Source organism: Physeter macrocephalus, chromosome 10 (assembly GCF_002837175.3).
Source record: "Physeter macrocephalus isolate SW-GA chromosome 10, ASM283717v5, whole genome shotgun sequence".
Classification (NCBI taxonomy): Eukaryota; Metazoa; Chordata; class Mammalia; order Artiodactyla; family Physeteridae; genus Physeter; species Physeter macrocephalus.
In genome coordinates, this window is record NC_041223.1 from 51265408 (window position 1) to 51283141 (window position 17734).

The window sequence follows — 17734 nt, forward strand, 5'->3', positions numbered from 1 at the left end:
TGTTGGAAAAAAGTCAAGTGAAAAGCAAAATAATGTTACCCCAACAAGTCAACTGTCCTTAAACAGAATAAGTTTTTCTTTCCTTTCAAATAAAGAGAACTAAAAATGTCAGTAATAAAAGCGCACGTAATTAACATAAATCATAGCGATGCTATGCCATGGAATAGGAAAACAGACAAGTTACCGATTCACCGGTCAAAAACATTCTCCATACCCCTGCCTGTATTGTAACCAGTGAACTGTAGAACTCTTAAGACTTTCTGAAAGTTGCAAAGAATTCAGTAACTCGTATAAAACCTCATTAACAGTTACACAGATACTACAAACACCTGTTGCCAGTGTGTTCCGACCGTGGCTTTTAAGTGGAAATGTTTACGTGCCCTGGGTGCGATAACTGGGCGAAGCCCCCTCGGGCATATTCCCCGCCGCTGGGATTAGGGAACTGGGAAAATGGGGGGGGTGGGGGGGGAGAATGCTGCCTCTGCTCCACACCTACTCGGCCGCTATCCTCCCGCCCGCGCTCCACTACGCAGGGTACTCACAGCTCTAGTCTCGTACAGGACCAGTTTCTGAACCGAGCTGATAATGGGGGCGGCGGCCGCGGGCATGGCCTGAACTAATGGGGGCCCCCACGGCAGGGACCCAGGCCGCGGCCCACGTTGTGGCAGCCTCTGGACTGCCCCAGGAGACTCGAAGAGAAGACGTCTCCGACCCTTGATCCCAGCTTCAGACGGGAAAAACGCCGCCCGGGCGATAAATATATAGCTGACCAGCTAATACTGCTTAAGCGTTTCCGGATCCTACGCCCCACCTCCAGGCAAGCCCAGCCCCAAGCACGGAGCGGGCGGGCCTGGAGGGTGCACCATAGAGAGGTCGTGTAGAGGTTCCCAGAACCTGCGTACTGCCGAGGGAGGAAGCAAAGAGCGCCATCTTTGGTACTGGCAAGAGAAAAAGTGGGCGGTGAAAAGAGCTGCTGGTTTAGTTGAATCTGTGGTTTATCTGGTCCTTCTCTTTAGAAAGGTGGATCTTTGGGGACTGGATTGCTTCTTTTGAAGAGGTTCTCCGAGTTGCAGATAGATCCATTCCCAAGTTGGTCTGTTTTTCCCTGCCTACTTCTGCCCTTGTGTTCTTGGAAACCTACAATGTTCTTTCACTGAGTGTGTTTCCCCCGCCGCCCTCGCTCTTTGTTGTCTATTTTACCCTTAGGAGAGTCAACAAAACCCACATTGTCCAGAGGGTGTGTGGTTCAAGCAATTTGTTTTGAATCATCTAAAGTTGGAAATTTCCAACTTTGCTACATACTTGTGCACGAGGTTAACCATCTGTAAATTCTAAAAATGAGCTGCCGAGTGTAATGCAGTGCAGTGTAGCACTGGCTTTGTAGTTCTGCGTTAAAGTAAGGTTTCTTCCTTTGGATGTGCGTGAACATAAATAGACAATGCATGTACCCTCTTTGATCATCACCTTCCATTTTTGTGAAAAGGAGTGTATTATAATTATGAATACAAAATTAGGTACAAAAGTGAATATTGAAAATAAGAAAATAAATCACAGCCCCACCTCCCGAGGCCCCGCCCCCCGAGAGGTTTTGCGCTCTTCTCAGCTCTGGGTTCCCTTGGCAACCGCTCCACAGAGAGTCCCGGGAGGCGGCTACGGCCTAATGGTGGGGTCCGCTGGGGTCCGCTGCGGCCAGGTAAGTAGGGGTCGGAGTCCACCGCTCGGATGCATTTTGGTGTCGCACGAATGGAATCCCACCTCCTGCGTGGACCCCAGACCAGTTCCTTTTCCTACAAAACTAAACTTCGGGATCTCCGTAAATTCCGCTTTTTTAAACCCACTTCCCTTTTCAAGTATCAATGTCTTCATTCCACAGGTACTTACTGAGCACCTACTGTGAGATGTAAGATGTACTCTAGAGACAGCTAACCCAGCCTAGGTAGAAGTGCTAGGTTTCCCAGGAGATTGGCCCCCTGTTAACCGCAGAACCCACTGCTAGAGGATTTTTCAACTGCTATAAGTGTAAGGAAACTTTAAAATTTAAAATCCATAATGTGACATTAGGGATTATATTGTAAATTCAAAATTGAGAAATTACAAATTTTTTAATTAACATTTAATTATTTATTATTTTACATTTTCTTTTATAGTTTGGGACCCTTTTTATTAAGAACTAGAAAGATGGCCATGTCAGTTCTGGCATTTTGCATTGACTTAGATCTTTTAACTGGGAAAAATATTTAGTTCTGTTCCACTTCATAATGGAAACCAACTCTTCTGAACATGAGTTAAGTATTTGCACAATGTTTTTATTTAGGAAAACAACTCGAAATAACTGTAGAACTCTGGTTTTCCAATATTTAGTGTTCAATTATTATGTTATACTATAATTAAGCACTTTCATTCGAATCTGGTCTTAGTTTTGTTCACCCAGACGTAGATCCTGAGACAAAATTTGAGGACAAATCGTTTACATGGGCAATAATCTAGCGAACAACAGCAGGAAAGGGAAGGAAGCTAATAACGGGAATATTATCAAGCAAGTTTCTCTGTGGCCTGAATTCACTGGGGAATGCTTGTATGTCTGTCTCAGCTATTCCTTGTAAGGGGAAAGGGAGCTGGGGTATTTATTCACCAACTCCCATCCGTTATTGGTTGAGGGCTGCTATGGCAGAACATTAATTCCCTGTAACTTCTAGTCTGCCCTCTGCTCAGGCAGAATAAGTTCTGGCAGCTAGAAAGAGTCCTTAGACAAAGAGTCCTTAGACAAAGAATCACACATGCCAGCCCTTGGAAGCTGGGCTGGCCATCCCTGGAAAAGGCACATATCAAGTGGATAGGGGCAGGGCACTAATAACATCTGCTACGTTCCACTCTTTGTGCCACTCATAGTCACTCCCCTCCCCACACATTAAATTTCCAGCACCTTGTCACTGGTTCTTCAAGGCGGTGTCTGGTCCCAGTTTCTAAAAGAGAAGGAAGCACAAAAATAGATATCTCCCTGCCCCCAATTATGCAGCAGCAACTACCTCTACCTGCCAGTGCAGTAACTCCTTATACAAGGGTGTGACTCATTGGGGATCACCATATATCATGTTTGTTACACCACTCTCATAGCCCCATTCACATGCTTCTTCCCCAGAGCTCTTTTTTCTCTTATCATCCAGTCTTGCTCCTTCCAGGCCCTGCACCAAGCCATTCAGCACTGTTCTCCAAATTGAGGACCTAGGAATACTGCTTAAAGCCCTACCCACCAGGAGGATTTCCCCTAATCACCATCTCTCAGGGCTACACCTGAGTGGGACTAAAGTCTGAAAGCATTCCGTTTACAGCTTTCACCAATATATTGTGATTCATCCATGATTTTTTTTCATTTTTTTATCAGCTGTTCCTAGGGAATTCCATATGAGGTATGAGCCAAGAGACATTGGTGAGCCAGAGATAGGTGACATGGGGGTGTCTAGGCTGCTTGCTTATGAAATGTATTTGGTCTGATCCCAGTGTTCCATTTTTCTCATTCAGTGGATTACTGCTGTGCCTGCCCAACTTGAGGACTTGATTGTCTGACATACCCAGCTCACGATGGGCACTTCCGTGTGACGTCCCATGGCCAGGCATTCTAAGATTCCAAAAGGTATCCTACCCAGCACAGCTACCTCTAGCATCGTGGGATCTGGCCAGGTATATGGCCCATGAAGCAAGGCCTTGGCACCGTAGCCTGAAACTGCTGCAGAGCTCTCTCTTGCTCTCGGCCCTACTCAAAACTGACAGCTTTCCAAGTCACCCTTTAAATGGATCAGAGCAGTATTCCCAAATGTGCTACATGCTGTCTCCAAAAACTAAAGAGACTTACAAAATATTGCACCTCTTTTTTAGAGGTAGAAGGTGTAAGGTACAGTAACTTGTCCTTTACCTTGGAGAGAATGTCTCAGAATGTCCCAGACCACTGGCCTTTTAAAACTTCACCAATACAACAGGTCCTCGAATCTTTGTAGGTTTATTTCCCACTTTCTGCTGCCCATACGTCTTATGAGGGCATCCAGAACACTTGCTACTTCCCGCTCACCACGTCTGATATTGTCAATATTGTGGATCAACAAGACCCCTTTGTACTATATTTGTTACAAAGAGCAGGAGAGTCCCGGGGTAAGACTAAATGTCCATTGCTGACTGTTCTAAGTAAATACAGACTGCTTCTGATCCTCCTCCTTGACGTGTATTGAAAAAAAATGCATTTTCCAGCTGAGTAGCTACATATCAAGAAGCTGTGTCCATCTAGTAAAGCTCTCTGCACAGCAGTTGCAATTGGGGCTGCCCCTAGTTACGTTTACAGTGGTCCAATATCATCTGTCATGATCTGGTTTTTGCAGAAACTCAGACTAGAGAATTAAACAAGACAATGCATCTTTTAAATAGTTTTGGGGTAGCACTCTTCCATTTCATTCAGGATGATTTACTATTGTTTATCTAGGGAAGAGGCTAAGGAGCAGGTGTGCAGTTTCATGAGCTTCCACTTGGCCTTTTCAACCACAGCGGCCCTTATTCCACAGTTAGGGAATCCCTGTGAAGGTTTTTCCAGCTGCAATCCCTGTTATGCACTCCAGGGCCAGGAAAATAACCACCGAGTGACCCTTTGGATGCACTGTAAGACAGACTTGAGCCAAGGTTCCATTTATCACTGGTTCTCCATTTGCCCTTGCTCTAATACGAGGCTATGATGGCATTTTGGATCTGCTGGTATTGATGTCAGCTGAGACCCTGTGTCCTATAACTGTTAAAAGAGGAGAATATTCCTATTTCCACAGTGTCTTTTTCTCTGGTTAATTGTTGTAGGTTCTCTTGGGGAAGGATTGGGGAATCCCTATTATAAATACTTGCTATGGAGTTGTAGGCTAGATCCTTGAGGACTCCTTGCCGTCCCTTCAGTCAATGGGCTCTGGAATCATGAACAAGGAATCATGACTTCCACTGTGGCTGCTGACATCAGCCTTTGGTTCACTTATCCTTTTTCGTTTTTAGAAATGTAAGTTAATCAACACTTTCATCGACTGCTCATCTGTCTCACCCCTAGGGAGCCCATGGTTTATCACTATCACCGCAGATCTCTGTGGGTCTTGCTTGTGGCCATTCTGGGCTTGCTGCCCATTATAGTAATTATACCTACTTTGTTTCTGACAGTTAAGGGCTGCCACCTGGCCTCTGCTCTTCCAGACCCTGTCATCCCCACTGACACATGAGAACCCAGTATCATAGCAGCCTCTCCCTTACTTTAAATCCTGGCCCAAAAAAGGACAGCCACCACTGAGCTTCTTAATGATGCCAGTGCTCCCTTACTAGCTCATTCCTTAACATCTTAATGAAAAGAGTGCCCTCTATCCATCCCAAAGAGCAGAGTAGGCTGATGGTTCTCTGGCCTAACATAATAAATCCATTTAACATGCCACTTCTGTGAGTATTTAACACCTGCCTCTGTGCCCTGTCAAGGCAGTTCTGGCATTTACACCTCACTGTTTTTTCCAAGCTTCAAGTAACCTTACCAGCAGTGAATTAGGACTTGCTCCAGGTGTCCTAGCTAGGATGTTAAACTATGAGTCATGGGAGACAGCCCACTATCAATAAACTGCTATCCAGCCTGCATTCCCCTCACCTGACACCCTCAAGATCTTTCCCAGGCGTGTTCTCCTGGTTCCTGTTGGTACACTCACAGCCAGGCCCTAGAGCTCTTTAGGTGCATAACACCTTTCTTCCTGTCCAGTGCCTCCCCAGTTGGGCTGGGCTGACATTTGACCCCAGTTACTGCTCTAGAAGCTATGAGGGGAAATAAGCTTGTAAAAGTCGAGCATTGTCTTCTGAGGCATCTGCCTCAGGTGAGGCACGGAGAGGCTGCTCTCTTCCATAAATGAGAAGGTTACTTCTGTTAATACAGAGCATTTGGGGGTAATCTTGGGGTTCAAAACTCAAGGTACTTAGACATCCAACTAGATATCCCTATCCCAGGCCTTATCGCTCTGGTTTTAGTGTGCTTTATGGAGACTCCTTAATAAATGCATGATCTCTCTAAGAGGTTTAGATGCATTTTCTCCTTTACAACTACATTTTATACTAGCATTACTTATTTTGATGGTATTTTTTAAAAACTTGAAATTTCAGCCCTTTACTTCCTGAAGTTTTCATCTCAAATCTTTTTAATATACTAGTAATACTTCTTACTACATCTTATTTCATATTGTCATCTTAAAATAATATTGGTATATTAAGCCCATTTGAATATTCTTAACTTCCACAGAGAAATGTAATCATATCGCATTTACCTGGAAGTATATAGCCCCCTCCAATCCATTTTTCATTGTTCTGTGAACAATGTCCCAGACCACTGGGACAAAGTTTTGTTCCATTTTTCAAGTCTATTCATTAAAGTATTTTCATAAGGTTTTGTAACTTTTCCATAAAGGGCTTGTATATCTTTTGTACTATTTAATCCTGTTTATTTTATATTTTTGCTGCTAAGTCATATTTATATTTGGTTACATGTTCTAGCTATTTTTGATATATAGAAATGCAACTGAATTTTGTATAATGGTTTTGAATTCAGCAAATTGGATTATCTTATTAATTCTTAAAATTTATCTGTGACATATTTGGGTTTTCTATGTAGACAGTCATATCAACTGGGAATAATTACACTTTTCTTTCTTTTGTCTTAAAAAGAACATTTTAAATATTTAATCATTAAATATAAGGGTGTCTTTCATTCATACCCTTTATCAATAAAAGAAGTTCCCTTCTATTCTTAGTTGCTAAGAGGTTTATCTTTTATTGAACATTAAAGGGTGTTGAATTGTCTCATGCTATTTCTACATCTATTAAGATAATCATATAGTTTTTCTCCTTAAATTTATTTTAATATGATAAATTAATTTTCTCATACTAACCATCCTTGAATTCCTGGGGAAACCCAACTTGGCCATGATGTTATTATCTTCTTCATATATTGCTAGATTCAACTTGCTAATACTTTGATTAGGATTTTTTAAAATCTTGTTCATGAATGAAGTTGGCATATAATTTTGCTCTTTTGCAGTATTCTCTGGTTTAGGTATGGAGGTTATATGAGAGCCATAAATTAAGTAAGAAGTCTCCACTTTATCCTTTTTCTGAAAGAGTGTCTATAAGATTGCAAGACTTGGAGCACTTCAATAAAACCATCTGGTTTCCTTATGGGAAGATTTTTAGTTACTGATTCAGTTTCCTTAATGGTTATAGAACCACTCAAGTTTTCTCTGTTTCTTAAGAAGCTGATTTTTCTAGTAATTTGTCAATTTTGCCTAAGTTTTCAAATTTATTTGGGATAACTTTATGATAGCCTCTTATTATCTGTATATCTACAGCGTTATGTTCTCTGTGGTCCTTCCTCCTATGTCTAATATTGTTTGATCAAGTAGACAGTAAATCAGTAAGCATTATGGAAGATTTAACCAATAAAATTCACAAACTTGATGTAAACAACATTTAAAGAACACTACATCAAACAAATATAAATTGTGTATCCTTTTCAAGGATGTAGACAATTTTTTTGAAAATTACCATGTGGTAGGCCATAAGGCAAGACTCAACAAATTTCAAAGAATTAATATAATATGGAGAACAGTCTCTGATTAATGAAAGATATCAACAACAACGAAAACGTAGGAAAATCTTAGTTTTGAGATGTGAGAAAACACACCTCTAGAAAACTAATGTTTGATATTATTTAATTGTGCCTTGTGTCTTCTGTTCTTGATCAATCTTGACAGAGTTTTCGATTTGTAAATCTCTTCAAAATACCGCTATTTAGCTTTGTTGCCCTTCTTTATATAATGTTTTTCTATTTTATTAATTTTTAATATATATTTTTCTTTTTCTAACTTCTTAAACTGTGAGCTTATATATTTTGATATATATTATGTTCCTTATTTTTCAGTTCTACCTATTTTCTCATTTCCATTAGGATTTCTAATTAGAGCCATTAGTAGGCCCTACACACATACCCATTGACAAATTTATATGTGTATACACATATAATATATTTAGTTTGTTTTTTTAAGCATTTGCTATTGGGTTTTTGTTTGGCTGGTTGTGTGTACACTAATTTGATCTTTGATAGAATACACACATCAAAACATACATGTGAATATATACATGTATGTCTTTTTTTCCTTAATTTAGTCTTTCAAAGATACTTTATTTTAGCTGTCTTATATAGCATATAGCTGGCTTTTCTCAGACTATGAACCTATTATTGTTTTAATAGATCAGTTTAACTTATTTGCCATTATTGGCAAAATCCATCTCTTAGTGGCAAGGAACGGCTTCTGGGCTAAGTTAATTCACAGAATATTCTAGTTCTCCCTAACCTGCCTGCCCGTTCCTCCTAAATTAGGCACTTTAACAATCTTACTCTTTCTTACTGTAGTATTTTGTATTATGACTTCTCAAGAGAAGACAGAAGAGCATCCTTTTGTTGATATATTTAATGAAGATGAAGCTGACAAAAACTTTATGTTGTCTAAACCTGTTTGCTTTGCTGTATTTGGGAAACCAGTAAGTTATCTCTTCTAACTTATTATTTAATATATTTTTAAATTTTTAAAGTCATAATCTCATGTTACCATACAAGATTGAAAACCACATCGTGTGCTAATTTTTTCTGAGTGTTTGTTAGACTGTCACTGTATGACAAACTCTGATATAGTATTGGTTGTAAATTAAAACTTTCTCTCCTCTTGTACACTATTATTGAAAAGGAACCTAGATTGTATTTATCTTTGCTTTTATATTATGAATAAATTAACTCATCAAAGCACTGCACCATGACAATTGTTAGTAGTATGTGATCCAAGGTTATTTCACACTCAATTTTCATATAAAACTTTCTGTGAAATTTGTTGTGAGGCTCTCTGGATATGTGAAGACAGGACACTAAAGAGACAAATGGAGGATACTCTCATCAGTGTCTAAAGCTCCTGAGAGGGGATGTGCTTCATCTTTACCCACAGTGTGTTAGTGGACCTATGTATTATCTTTCTGCAAAACAGGAAGAAACCAAGAATGGCTGTCGTAAGATAGCTCGCCTTCCTAGGCAGTTCTAGTAAGGACCTCTAGATGAGAGCTTTTTTCAGCCTCTGAGCTTAGTTGGTAGTTACCATTAGAGGACCTAAGGTGGTTAATATAAAAGCCTCTCCGGAATAGCAGAGTCTAAGGGCTGACTTGATTTTCTAGATACCCTGGGACAGGGTCAAGAAATGGTTCCAATAACTTCTATTATGTTTCTAAAAACAGAATAGAATTTTAAAAGTCAACAGTGGAAGCAATCAGATGCAAGTGTTACTTCATTAAAGTGAACTTTTATCTTTAAACTATGATACTTTTCAAAGATGTCCATTAAGAAGGAATTTTTGCTCTTGAAAGTTACTAAATGGAAGTCTGTCAAGACATTCACAATTACAAACTTTAGGTAGGAAATAAAATGATGAATCTCAATATAATCAAAATAATTTGTACTCAAAATTACAAAATTTAACAATCAAAAGAGTGCAATACCTAGAATACCATTATGGTACAGCCTCCTGCTTTCAGGGCTATTTTCTTAATTAAAAAAAAATCACTTCATAAAATGTGGCAAACGGGACAGTTAATAGAGAAAAATGAAGCTATAAATATCTAGGGTCTATTCTTTATTTATTGTATGGAAAAAAATTTTACTTGATAATATTATGTAATTATAGTAACCATCAATAGAATCTTTAAAAATATCTGTTTTACTGGCAAATAGCTATTCTATTGGGTTTTAAATAATATCTTTCTTTTTAAGGGGGTTGGGAAGACAACATTAGCCCAACAGATAACACAGGCATGGAAATGTATTCGAGTAGAAGGTAAATTTTATCTTTTTTCCCAAATATTTTATTATGAAAACTTTCAAATATGCGTTAAAATGTAAAGCATTGTACAGTGAACACCCATATGCCCATCTATTTACTATCTATTAGAGTCTATGATTAACATTTGCTATATTTGCTTTATCACACATCACTATCAACCTAGTGAACATTATCTTTAAAATAGCATCAAACATGTTTTGCCCTTCTGTTAGTCTTTGTTTTGGTCATAGAATTTAGGACGTTTATGCAACATCTTTGACTCCATTCTACTGCTTCCCATTCTCTAATTCCGTAATTTAGAACTATTGGGGATATGTGTGTTTTGGGTGTCTCCCTGTGAAATATGAAAAGAGATGGAACTCTCACAGCTGCTCTTGGGGAGATTTTCCAGGACTTAATTATCTTTAATGATAAATTTTATTTTTTATTATTTATAATTTGCTTTGCATTCTTTGTAATATATAAGACGGGTTGATTCTTTGTATATAAATATTCTTTTAATCAATAAAACCATTTATGCCTTAATAGAAAAATAAGCAAAAGCATGAATCTGTAATTCATAAAAGTGGAAATAAAAATGGACAAATATAAGAAAAGAGTTTAACTTCGCTGTTACTCAAAGAAATGCTAATTAAAATAATGCTGACCCGTATTTGCCTAATAAATTGGCAGTGAATCTTTAAAGTTTCTACCATCATTGTTGGCAAGAATGTTATCAAGGGCTTCCCTGGTGGCGCAGTGGTTGAGAATCCGCCTGCTGATGCAGGGGACACGGGTTCATGCCCCGGTCCGGGAAGATCCCACATGCCGCGCAGCGGCTGGGCCCATGAGCCATGGTTACTGAGCCTGTGCGTTTGGAGCCTGTGCTCCGCAACGGGAGAGCCCACAACAGTGAGAGGCCCGCGTACCACAAAAAAAAAAAAAAAAAAAAAAAAAGAATGTTATCAAATGAGCATTTCACATGCCATTAATGAAATTATGATCTGGTACAACTTGGGGGAGAGAACAATTCTGCAACACGTAACACACACACACACACACACACACACACACACACACACACACACCTTAAAAAATTTCCTTTTTTTAATCAAAATAAAATTCACTTGTAGGAAATCTTAAAAAGTACCAAACTTTCCATAGATTATTAGCAGCTAGGGGCATAATCAGCTCCTGGGTCCTCCCCTAGGTTATACACCTGTCATTTCTGTCCCAGGATATCATCCATCATGGAATGAAATATCTCCTTTTAAAAAGGAGCCAAGTTATTAGAATTTCAGCCTCAGGACCCCTTTTTGCTAGATAAATTTCAGTGTTCATCTATTTTTAACATTTCTTGATGCATATTTTCCTTTTATACAATCAATGTGTAAAATTAATGGGCTGTAGATGTAACTACGTATGATTATAAAAGTATCTGGAATGGTAATACTACTGTGTACTTTGTATGATTCTTTGTAATTTCCAAATCACTGTCATATACAACCTCATTTCATCCTCATATTCCCTTGCATACTACACAGGGCACAAGCATGCAAGGTGCAAAGGTGTTTAGGAAGTTAGCTTCCCCAAGATCCATTAGCTAGTGAGTGTCAGAGACAAGTTTTCTGTGGAATACATTCTGCTACCTTATACTTTAGTTAGGCTTAAATGACATAATGTGTATAAATGTGCTTTGTAAACTCTAAAGTGACACAAATATTAATCTTTGTTACTAGTTAAAAAACACACAAATATGTTTCTTAACTTGGAAATTCTAATAACGATTTGTGCTAATATTTTGAATTCATATTTTAGCTTTACCAATTTTGGAAGAACAGATTGCCAGTGACACTGAATCAGGAGCTATGGTAAACAAATCTAACTTTCAGAATTGTTACGATTTCCTTAAAAGCTGTGTGTCACAGGTACATTATACAATCATGTACAATATCTGTGTTTGTTTTTAGTTGCAGTCGATGCTGATCAGTGGCCAAAGCATTCCAGATGAACTTGTCACAAAGCTAATGTTGGAGAAGCTCAACTCCCCAGAAGTCTCTCACTTTGGTATGCTTATTTTTATACAGCAGTGGCTATCAATGCAGCCTTAAAACTCGTGGTTTATCTGAGGCACAAATAATTCCTGAAATTGTAATTTTTTTTTTTTTTGCCCTGGCATAGGAAAGGAATCCCAGAGTCCAAATTCAGTTGAGCAACTCCAATAGTTTTATTTGCTTGTTCACTTGTTTTTATTCTTCAGAATCTACACTTGTTTTCAAATTTTAAGTTTATATGATTCAATCTTCTTTTAGTAATGTGTTATCCAGCAAAAGCATCAAAAATCTGCTGTGGTCCTTGATGCAGTGCTGACAGCCTCTGCTGATTGCTTTCCTATTCACCCTGAGTTTTATTACTAAGTCCTGACAATGATTAGGTTTCTCTGCATTAATCCACACTAATAAAGCTGGAAATGGGAACTAGAATGACACCAGCTTACCCTCTGGCTCCAGATATTGGCAGGCTGTAGCCTGTTCATCCAGTCTACCCTCTGACTCTGGACCCAAGAAATCTCCCTGCCCTCAAACGGATGCTGAGCAGGGGCCTTGGACCTAATTTCTCAAGAAAGACTACTGAAGTTCGGAATGAATAAAAAGAAAAAAGCAAACTCTATGGCATTTGCTAAAGAAGGAAGAAGAATCAAAATGTGTTTGGGAGAAAATCATCCACCTGAAATGGATTTATTGAATGAGAGAAGAAAAATTTAGAGATCTGCTTTATATTCTCAGTAAATTAAGAGAGGACATTGTCACTATTAAGAATACAGGAATACAAATAAAGTGCAGTACAATGAAAATAGTGGAAATAGCAACAGCAGACTTGTCACTGAAGACCATATATATATATGTATATCATCTATGTCTATAGATAGAAAGATCTATATATAGATTATGTACAGAATGAACTATATCTATTCATACATATATAGATATATATCCAGATATCATCTCCTTTATTTCATTTAAATATCTGTCTATCCATTTATCTATCTACTGATCAGTAATAAAGTGGATGAACTTGGGAAAAACACCCAGAATGTGGGAAGTAAAATGAATAAAAAGGTAAAAAGGACAATCACGGAATTCCAACATAGGTCAATAAATGACCTCAAAAAGTATAATGATTGAAACTGAAAATGCATATGTAAAGGTAGATAGGCAAATATCTTTTTGTTATTCTTTACCTTACATTACCTCTTGAGAAAATTTGGAGTGACTTACATGGCAACAAAAAAATGGCATAAATTATAAGGATTGGCAAAAAGAGAAAGCAAAAAACATGAGAAAAATAAATCTACTCAGCTATGCCATTCGCAGTGTTCATAACCCTTTTAACTTCTTATTACAGAAAATTTCAAGCAAAAGTAGAGAATGCTATAAAATCCCCCCATGTGTCAAAAACCCAGCTTCAACAATGACAACTGTTGTTTCATCTTATTTCATCTATGCCTCTGCATACATTCCCCCCCAACCTACTTTATTTTGAAGCTAATCCATGTATCAGTTCATCTGTAAATGTTTTAGTCTGTATCTCAGAAAGATAAGGACTCTTTTAAAACTTATCACATTACAATTATCATACCTAAAAAATTAATAATAAATCATCTACTAATCAGTCTATTGTCAAATTTCACTATGTGCCTCATATTTTTTTTCTAGTTGGTGTTTTTTTGTTTGTTTGTTCGTTTCATTTTGGAAGCAGGATCCAACCAACCAGGTTTCACATATTGCTACTGATCAGTATGTCACAAGTCCCTTTTAATCTGTAAGTTGCCCCTACCTCTTTCCATCATCTTGTGTTTTCTATGCTGAAGAAACTGGTTGTTTTGTCTTTTAGAGTTTCCTACCTTCTTGATTTTGCTGATTGCACCTCCTGCTATCATTTAATGTATTCCTCTTTCCCCTAGACTTCCTGTACACTGGTACTTATCCTGAGAGCTTGCAGAGGAAGAGTGCTATAAATGATTTCTTTAATATAAATTTATTTATTTATTTTTGGCTGTGTTAGGTCTTTGTTGCTGTGCGCGGGCTTTCTCTAGTTGCAGCAAGCGGGGGCTACTCTTCATTGCGGTGCGCGGGCTTCTCATTGCAGCGGCTTCTCTTGTGGAGCACGGGCTCTAGGCACGCGGGCTTCAGTAGTTGTGGCTCGCGGGCTCTAGAGCTCAGGCTCAGTAGTTGTGGCTCACGGGCTTAGTTGCTCCGTGGCATGTGGGATCTTCCCGGATCAGGGCTCGAACCCGTGTCCCCTGCGTTGGCAGGCAGATTCTTAACCACTGTGCCACCAGGGAAGTCCCTATAAATGATTTCTTGAGTCTGAGGGCCACACTATCAGCATGCAAGTGCATGGCCACGGTCTAGTCATGCACAACTGGGCTCGTTTAAAGGCTACAGTAAAGGCAGGACCTTGAGCCCCTTCTGCCCAGCCTCCCCTCACCTGTCCTACAGCAGCCCCAAAGGAATTTCTTTGGAACCTAGCACTTTGCTAAACACAGTTTGAAACTCTCTGCTAAGCAAGGATTCTTTCTGCTGTTTGGTCTTACCCAGCAGCCTGGTAGATGGTAGAAGCAATATTGGAACTGAAGGGCTTTCAAAATAGAGATATTAGCTTGGGTCAGGGGCTGGGTAAGGCTGGGTAATTGATGACTCCAAGATCCCTAAAGACAGATAATGTGCTGTCAGTGAAGTATTGCCGGATCCAATCTTAATTGTTTTCTGTACCAGAGCCCTTTTATACTTGGAGGTTCTGTCACTATTTAGAAAAAATTTACACAATCTACAGTTATAATCCCTTCATTCACAACCTGTCCTGCTGTGTTGGCCTTGAGCCAAAATCAGCTTCCATGAGCTGCATCCTCACTCAAGAGAAAATGGCAGAGTCAATTCCTAGGCACCCTGAGAAGCCCTTCTCTGCATCCTCCTTCTAGATTCCAGAAAAAATCATTTTCCTCAGTGACTGATGGACAGCCCTGGTCTGGGCAGTCCCTGCCCCAGGTGTAGCACATTGTGGATGGTACTGTAAGTCACTGGTCACCAATATGGCCACTCATGCCAGGCTGGGCTGAGGTGAGATGACTATCTGGGCAGGCTGGACGCTAAGCTACCCAATGTCCATGAATCTCTCAACACTTCGATCTAAAAGCAGTAGCATACCATCTTCAGTTTTGTGGCTACGGGGAATACCTTCTTTTTCTCACTGTGCCAGGAAGCAGGGGCAAAGTGACGGTATGGGCCTGTTGGTTTCCCCTGGGCTGTGGCGTGAACAGTCTTTGAGTTTTCCCTTGGTGGGGGTGATGCAGGCTGGGCATTAGCCTGCCGAGTGCCTATTCTGCCTATGATGGTATACGCAGAGCCTTCCAGCAAGGAGTGGCGTGGGGTCTACCATTCCTCTGTTTTCAGCATGGAGTGCAAGGGCTTGGTAATGGTGTCAAGGAGAAGTGCGACGGAGGGTGGAATCCTCACCTATGCTTCCATCTTCACGACATGTCTCTGGGATTAGAGAGGTTGACAGTGGGCTCAGCAGCTCTAAGAAGTATCCCCCTGAGAACTTCCCAGAATTGGATCCAGAGAACTAAGTTATTCCACTGTAAATCTTCAAAGGTGAGATAAACAAGCGACGTAACTGTCTCTGCCACAACTCTTCCATAGACAGATTTCCAGGGTCTGGATATGATGATACTGGCCACCTCTCAATGGGTAGAGCCCCCAAATCCATTGCTCAGAACATTAAGGCAACCCAAATAATGGCCTATCAGGAGACAGCCAGACCCCATGGAAACAACCCACTCTTCTGCTGCCTCCACCAGGGAAGAGATCAAGTATGAAACTCATTCAAATATACATGTGCACCCAAGGTCTGGCATGCCTGCAGTCGCACTTGGAATGCCTGGATAAGCTCTCAGGGCAGTGGCAGTGGTTGTAGTAACGGGCAGGGTGCTGGAGAGCACAGCAAACAGAGTGCCAAGCGTCTTCGTGTCATCCACTTACAATAGACAAGTGTGGCAGTGCTGGGAGCAGAGGGAATGGGAGGAAGGTCTTGTGTAATCCCTAGTTTCTTAGAAGGGGAGGGCATGAACTCTGGGGACTGATTGGTCTCTGGAGTTATCCAAGGTTGAATTCAATCTAGGGCTAAGTCATGCAGTCCCTTCACCACAGCACCCACAATTGCATGTGTCAGACCAAGGGGTTAACGCCAGCCATCATGTCCCAGAGGAGACACTGGGCAGTCTTGACAGCCTCACTCCATTAAGTTTTTATAAAATGTCTGCCAGAAATTAAAGCTTAATAACCATAATCTGTCTGTCATTTGTTCCTCCAAGAAAAAAATATTCTATAAAACAGAAAAATTGTTCGAAGGCCTATAATTCCCGGCGACAGAGTTAAGAATTTATTAACAAGAGAAAGGTTTCTCAAGCAAGAGAGTGACATAATTAAAGAAATATATTAAGGAAACTAATATGATGATGGTATCCAGGGTGAATTTCAATGAGAAGATATAGGTTTCTGGGTAGGGATGCAAGCCAATAAATGTACTAAGCCAAAATCATATTGATAAGGTTGTTTCTTAAAATGTATGAGGGTTACATGGGTATTTTATTACTCTCTGTAACTTATATAAACATATACATATATACTCCATTGTATTATGAAATATTAATTCAAGAAATAAAAATAATATGCCATGTAACCCACTATAATATACCTTTACCATTCATCATATGAGCTTTCCTAACATGAGTTAAAGAATTATTGGCATGGAATTTCCTTCTCTAGGCACCTCATGTGCCTAAAATAAATTGATTTGGAATTTTTAAAGATGTCTCCTCCTAGCCCAATGGTTTTATTTATTGTCAGAAAAACATTATTCAGAGTTATACTTCATGTGGCAATTAATTTTTAAATTTTGACAGATGATTTTAAGACCAGCATTAGTATTCATCACTAACTAAATGATATTTTTATAAAGTAATAATAATAAATCCATGCTCTCAGACATTGATAATATTATAAAACTTTTAAAATTATGTTTTACTCTACAGGCTATATTATCACTGAAATACCATCACTTTCACAGGATGCCATGACTATTTTGCAGCAAATAGAATTAATTAGAAATTTAAATTTGAAACCTGATATTATAATCAATATTAAGGTAAGAATATTGGTTGCGTTTCTAGTATGGTATATATAACCATTCTTTTTGATAGTTAAATTCAAGGAATGTTCTTAATTGTTTTAAGGAGTTAGGAAAATAATAATTTATGTGTCAGTTATAGGGTCTGAATTATACTTTGTCATACCTCTGTGCTTTTGCACCTGTAGCTCCATCCACAGGAAACACCTCCTTGCCTCTTCACCAGGCTTCATCACAGTTATCGTTTGAACGCCAGTTCAGGCATCATCTATGCAGAACTTTCCCCAACAACCAACCCCTCCGTACCAACACACACATTAACTAACTCTCATTCTCCCTCCCTCTCTCTCCCTCTCTCTCTCCCCCACAGCTGCTTCATCACAGGACAGTTAAATACTTCTCTGATGACCATTCATGTTGCTCTTTTCTATCATATTACCTCACTGTATTGTAATTGTCCATTTTCTTCTAGACTCTGCCTTACTTGGAGGCAGGAACCATGTCTCACTACTGTAAACCTCAACTAGCACAATAAGTGGTACCTAATACATTTGCCAGTTAGATAAAATGAAAGAATGAACAAATGATTTGGATGTACGAATGTTAAAGAACACTGATGGGTTGGTCCTGTTCCCATTTCTCTCCTTTAC

The 17734-nt window shown here is 39.4% G+C and overlaps 2 protein-coding genes across 6 annotated transcripts in view; one reads left to right on the forward strand and one right to left on the reverse strand.

The window, feature by feature from the left end:
- Positions 1–773, reverse strand: part of FIG4 (FIG4 phosphoinositide 5-phosphatase) — a 129412-nt gene extending 128639 nt beyond the window's left edge. For 3 of the 5 annotated variants that reach the window (XR_008618380.1, XM_028494556.2, XM_055087558.1), the window contains exon 1: positions 543–727. Coding sequence is in view for 3 of the 5 variants with exons in the window: in XM_028494556.2 (XP_028350357.1) it covers positions 543–608 (66 nt within the window). In the remaining 2 variants the exon portion in view is untranslated. Of the gene's footprint in view, positions 1–542 lie in introns of all 5 variants that reach the window. The other 2 variants (XM_007104747.4, XM_055087559.1) reach the window with 2 other exon arrangements.
- Positions 774–1974: 1201 nt separating this feature from the next.
- Positions 1975–17734, forward strand: part of AK9 (adenylate kinase 9) — a 116360-nt gene continuing 100600 nt past the window's right edge. Inside the window, exons 1-6 of the mRNA XM_055087391.1 lie at positions 1975–2019; positions 8450–8577; positions 9848–9911; positions 11715–11767; positions 11867–11963; positions 16990–17102. Coding sequence (XP_054943366.1) covers positions 8461–8577; positions 9848–9911; positions 11715–11767; positions 11867–11963; positions 16990–17102 — 444 coding nt within the window. The 5' untranslated portion in view covers positions 1975–2019; positions 8450–8460. The remainder of the gene's footprint in view (positions 2020–8449; positions 8578–9847; positions 9912–11714; positions 11768–11866; positions 11964–16989; positions 17103–17734) is intronic.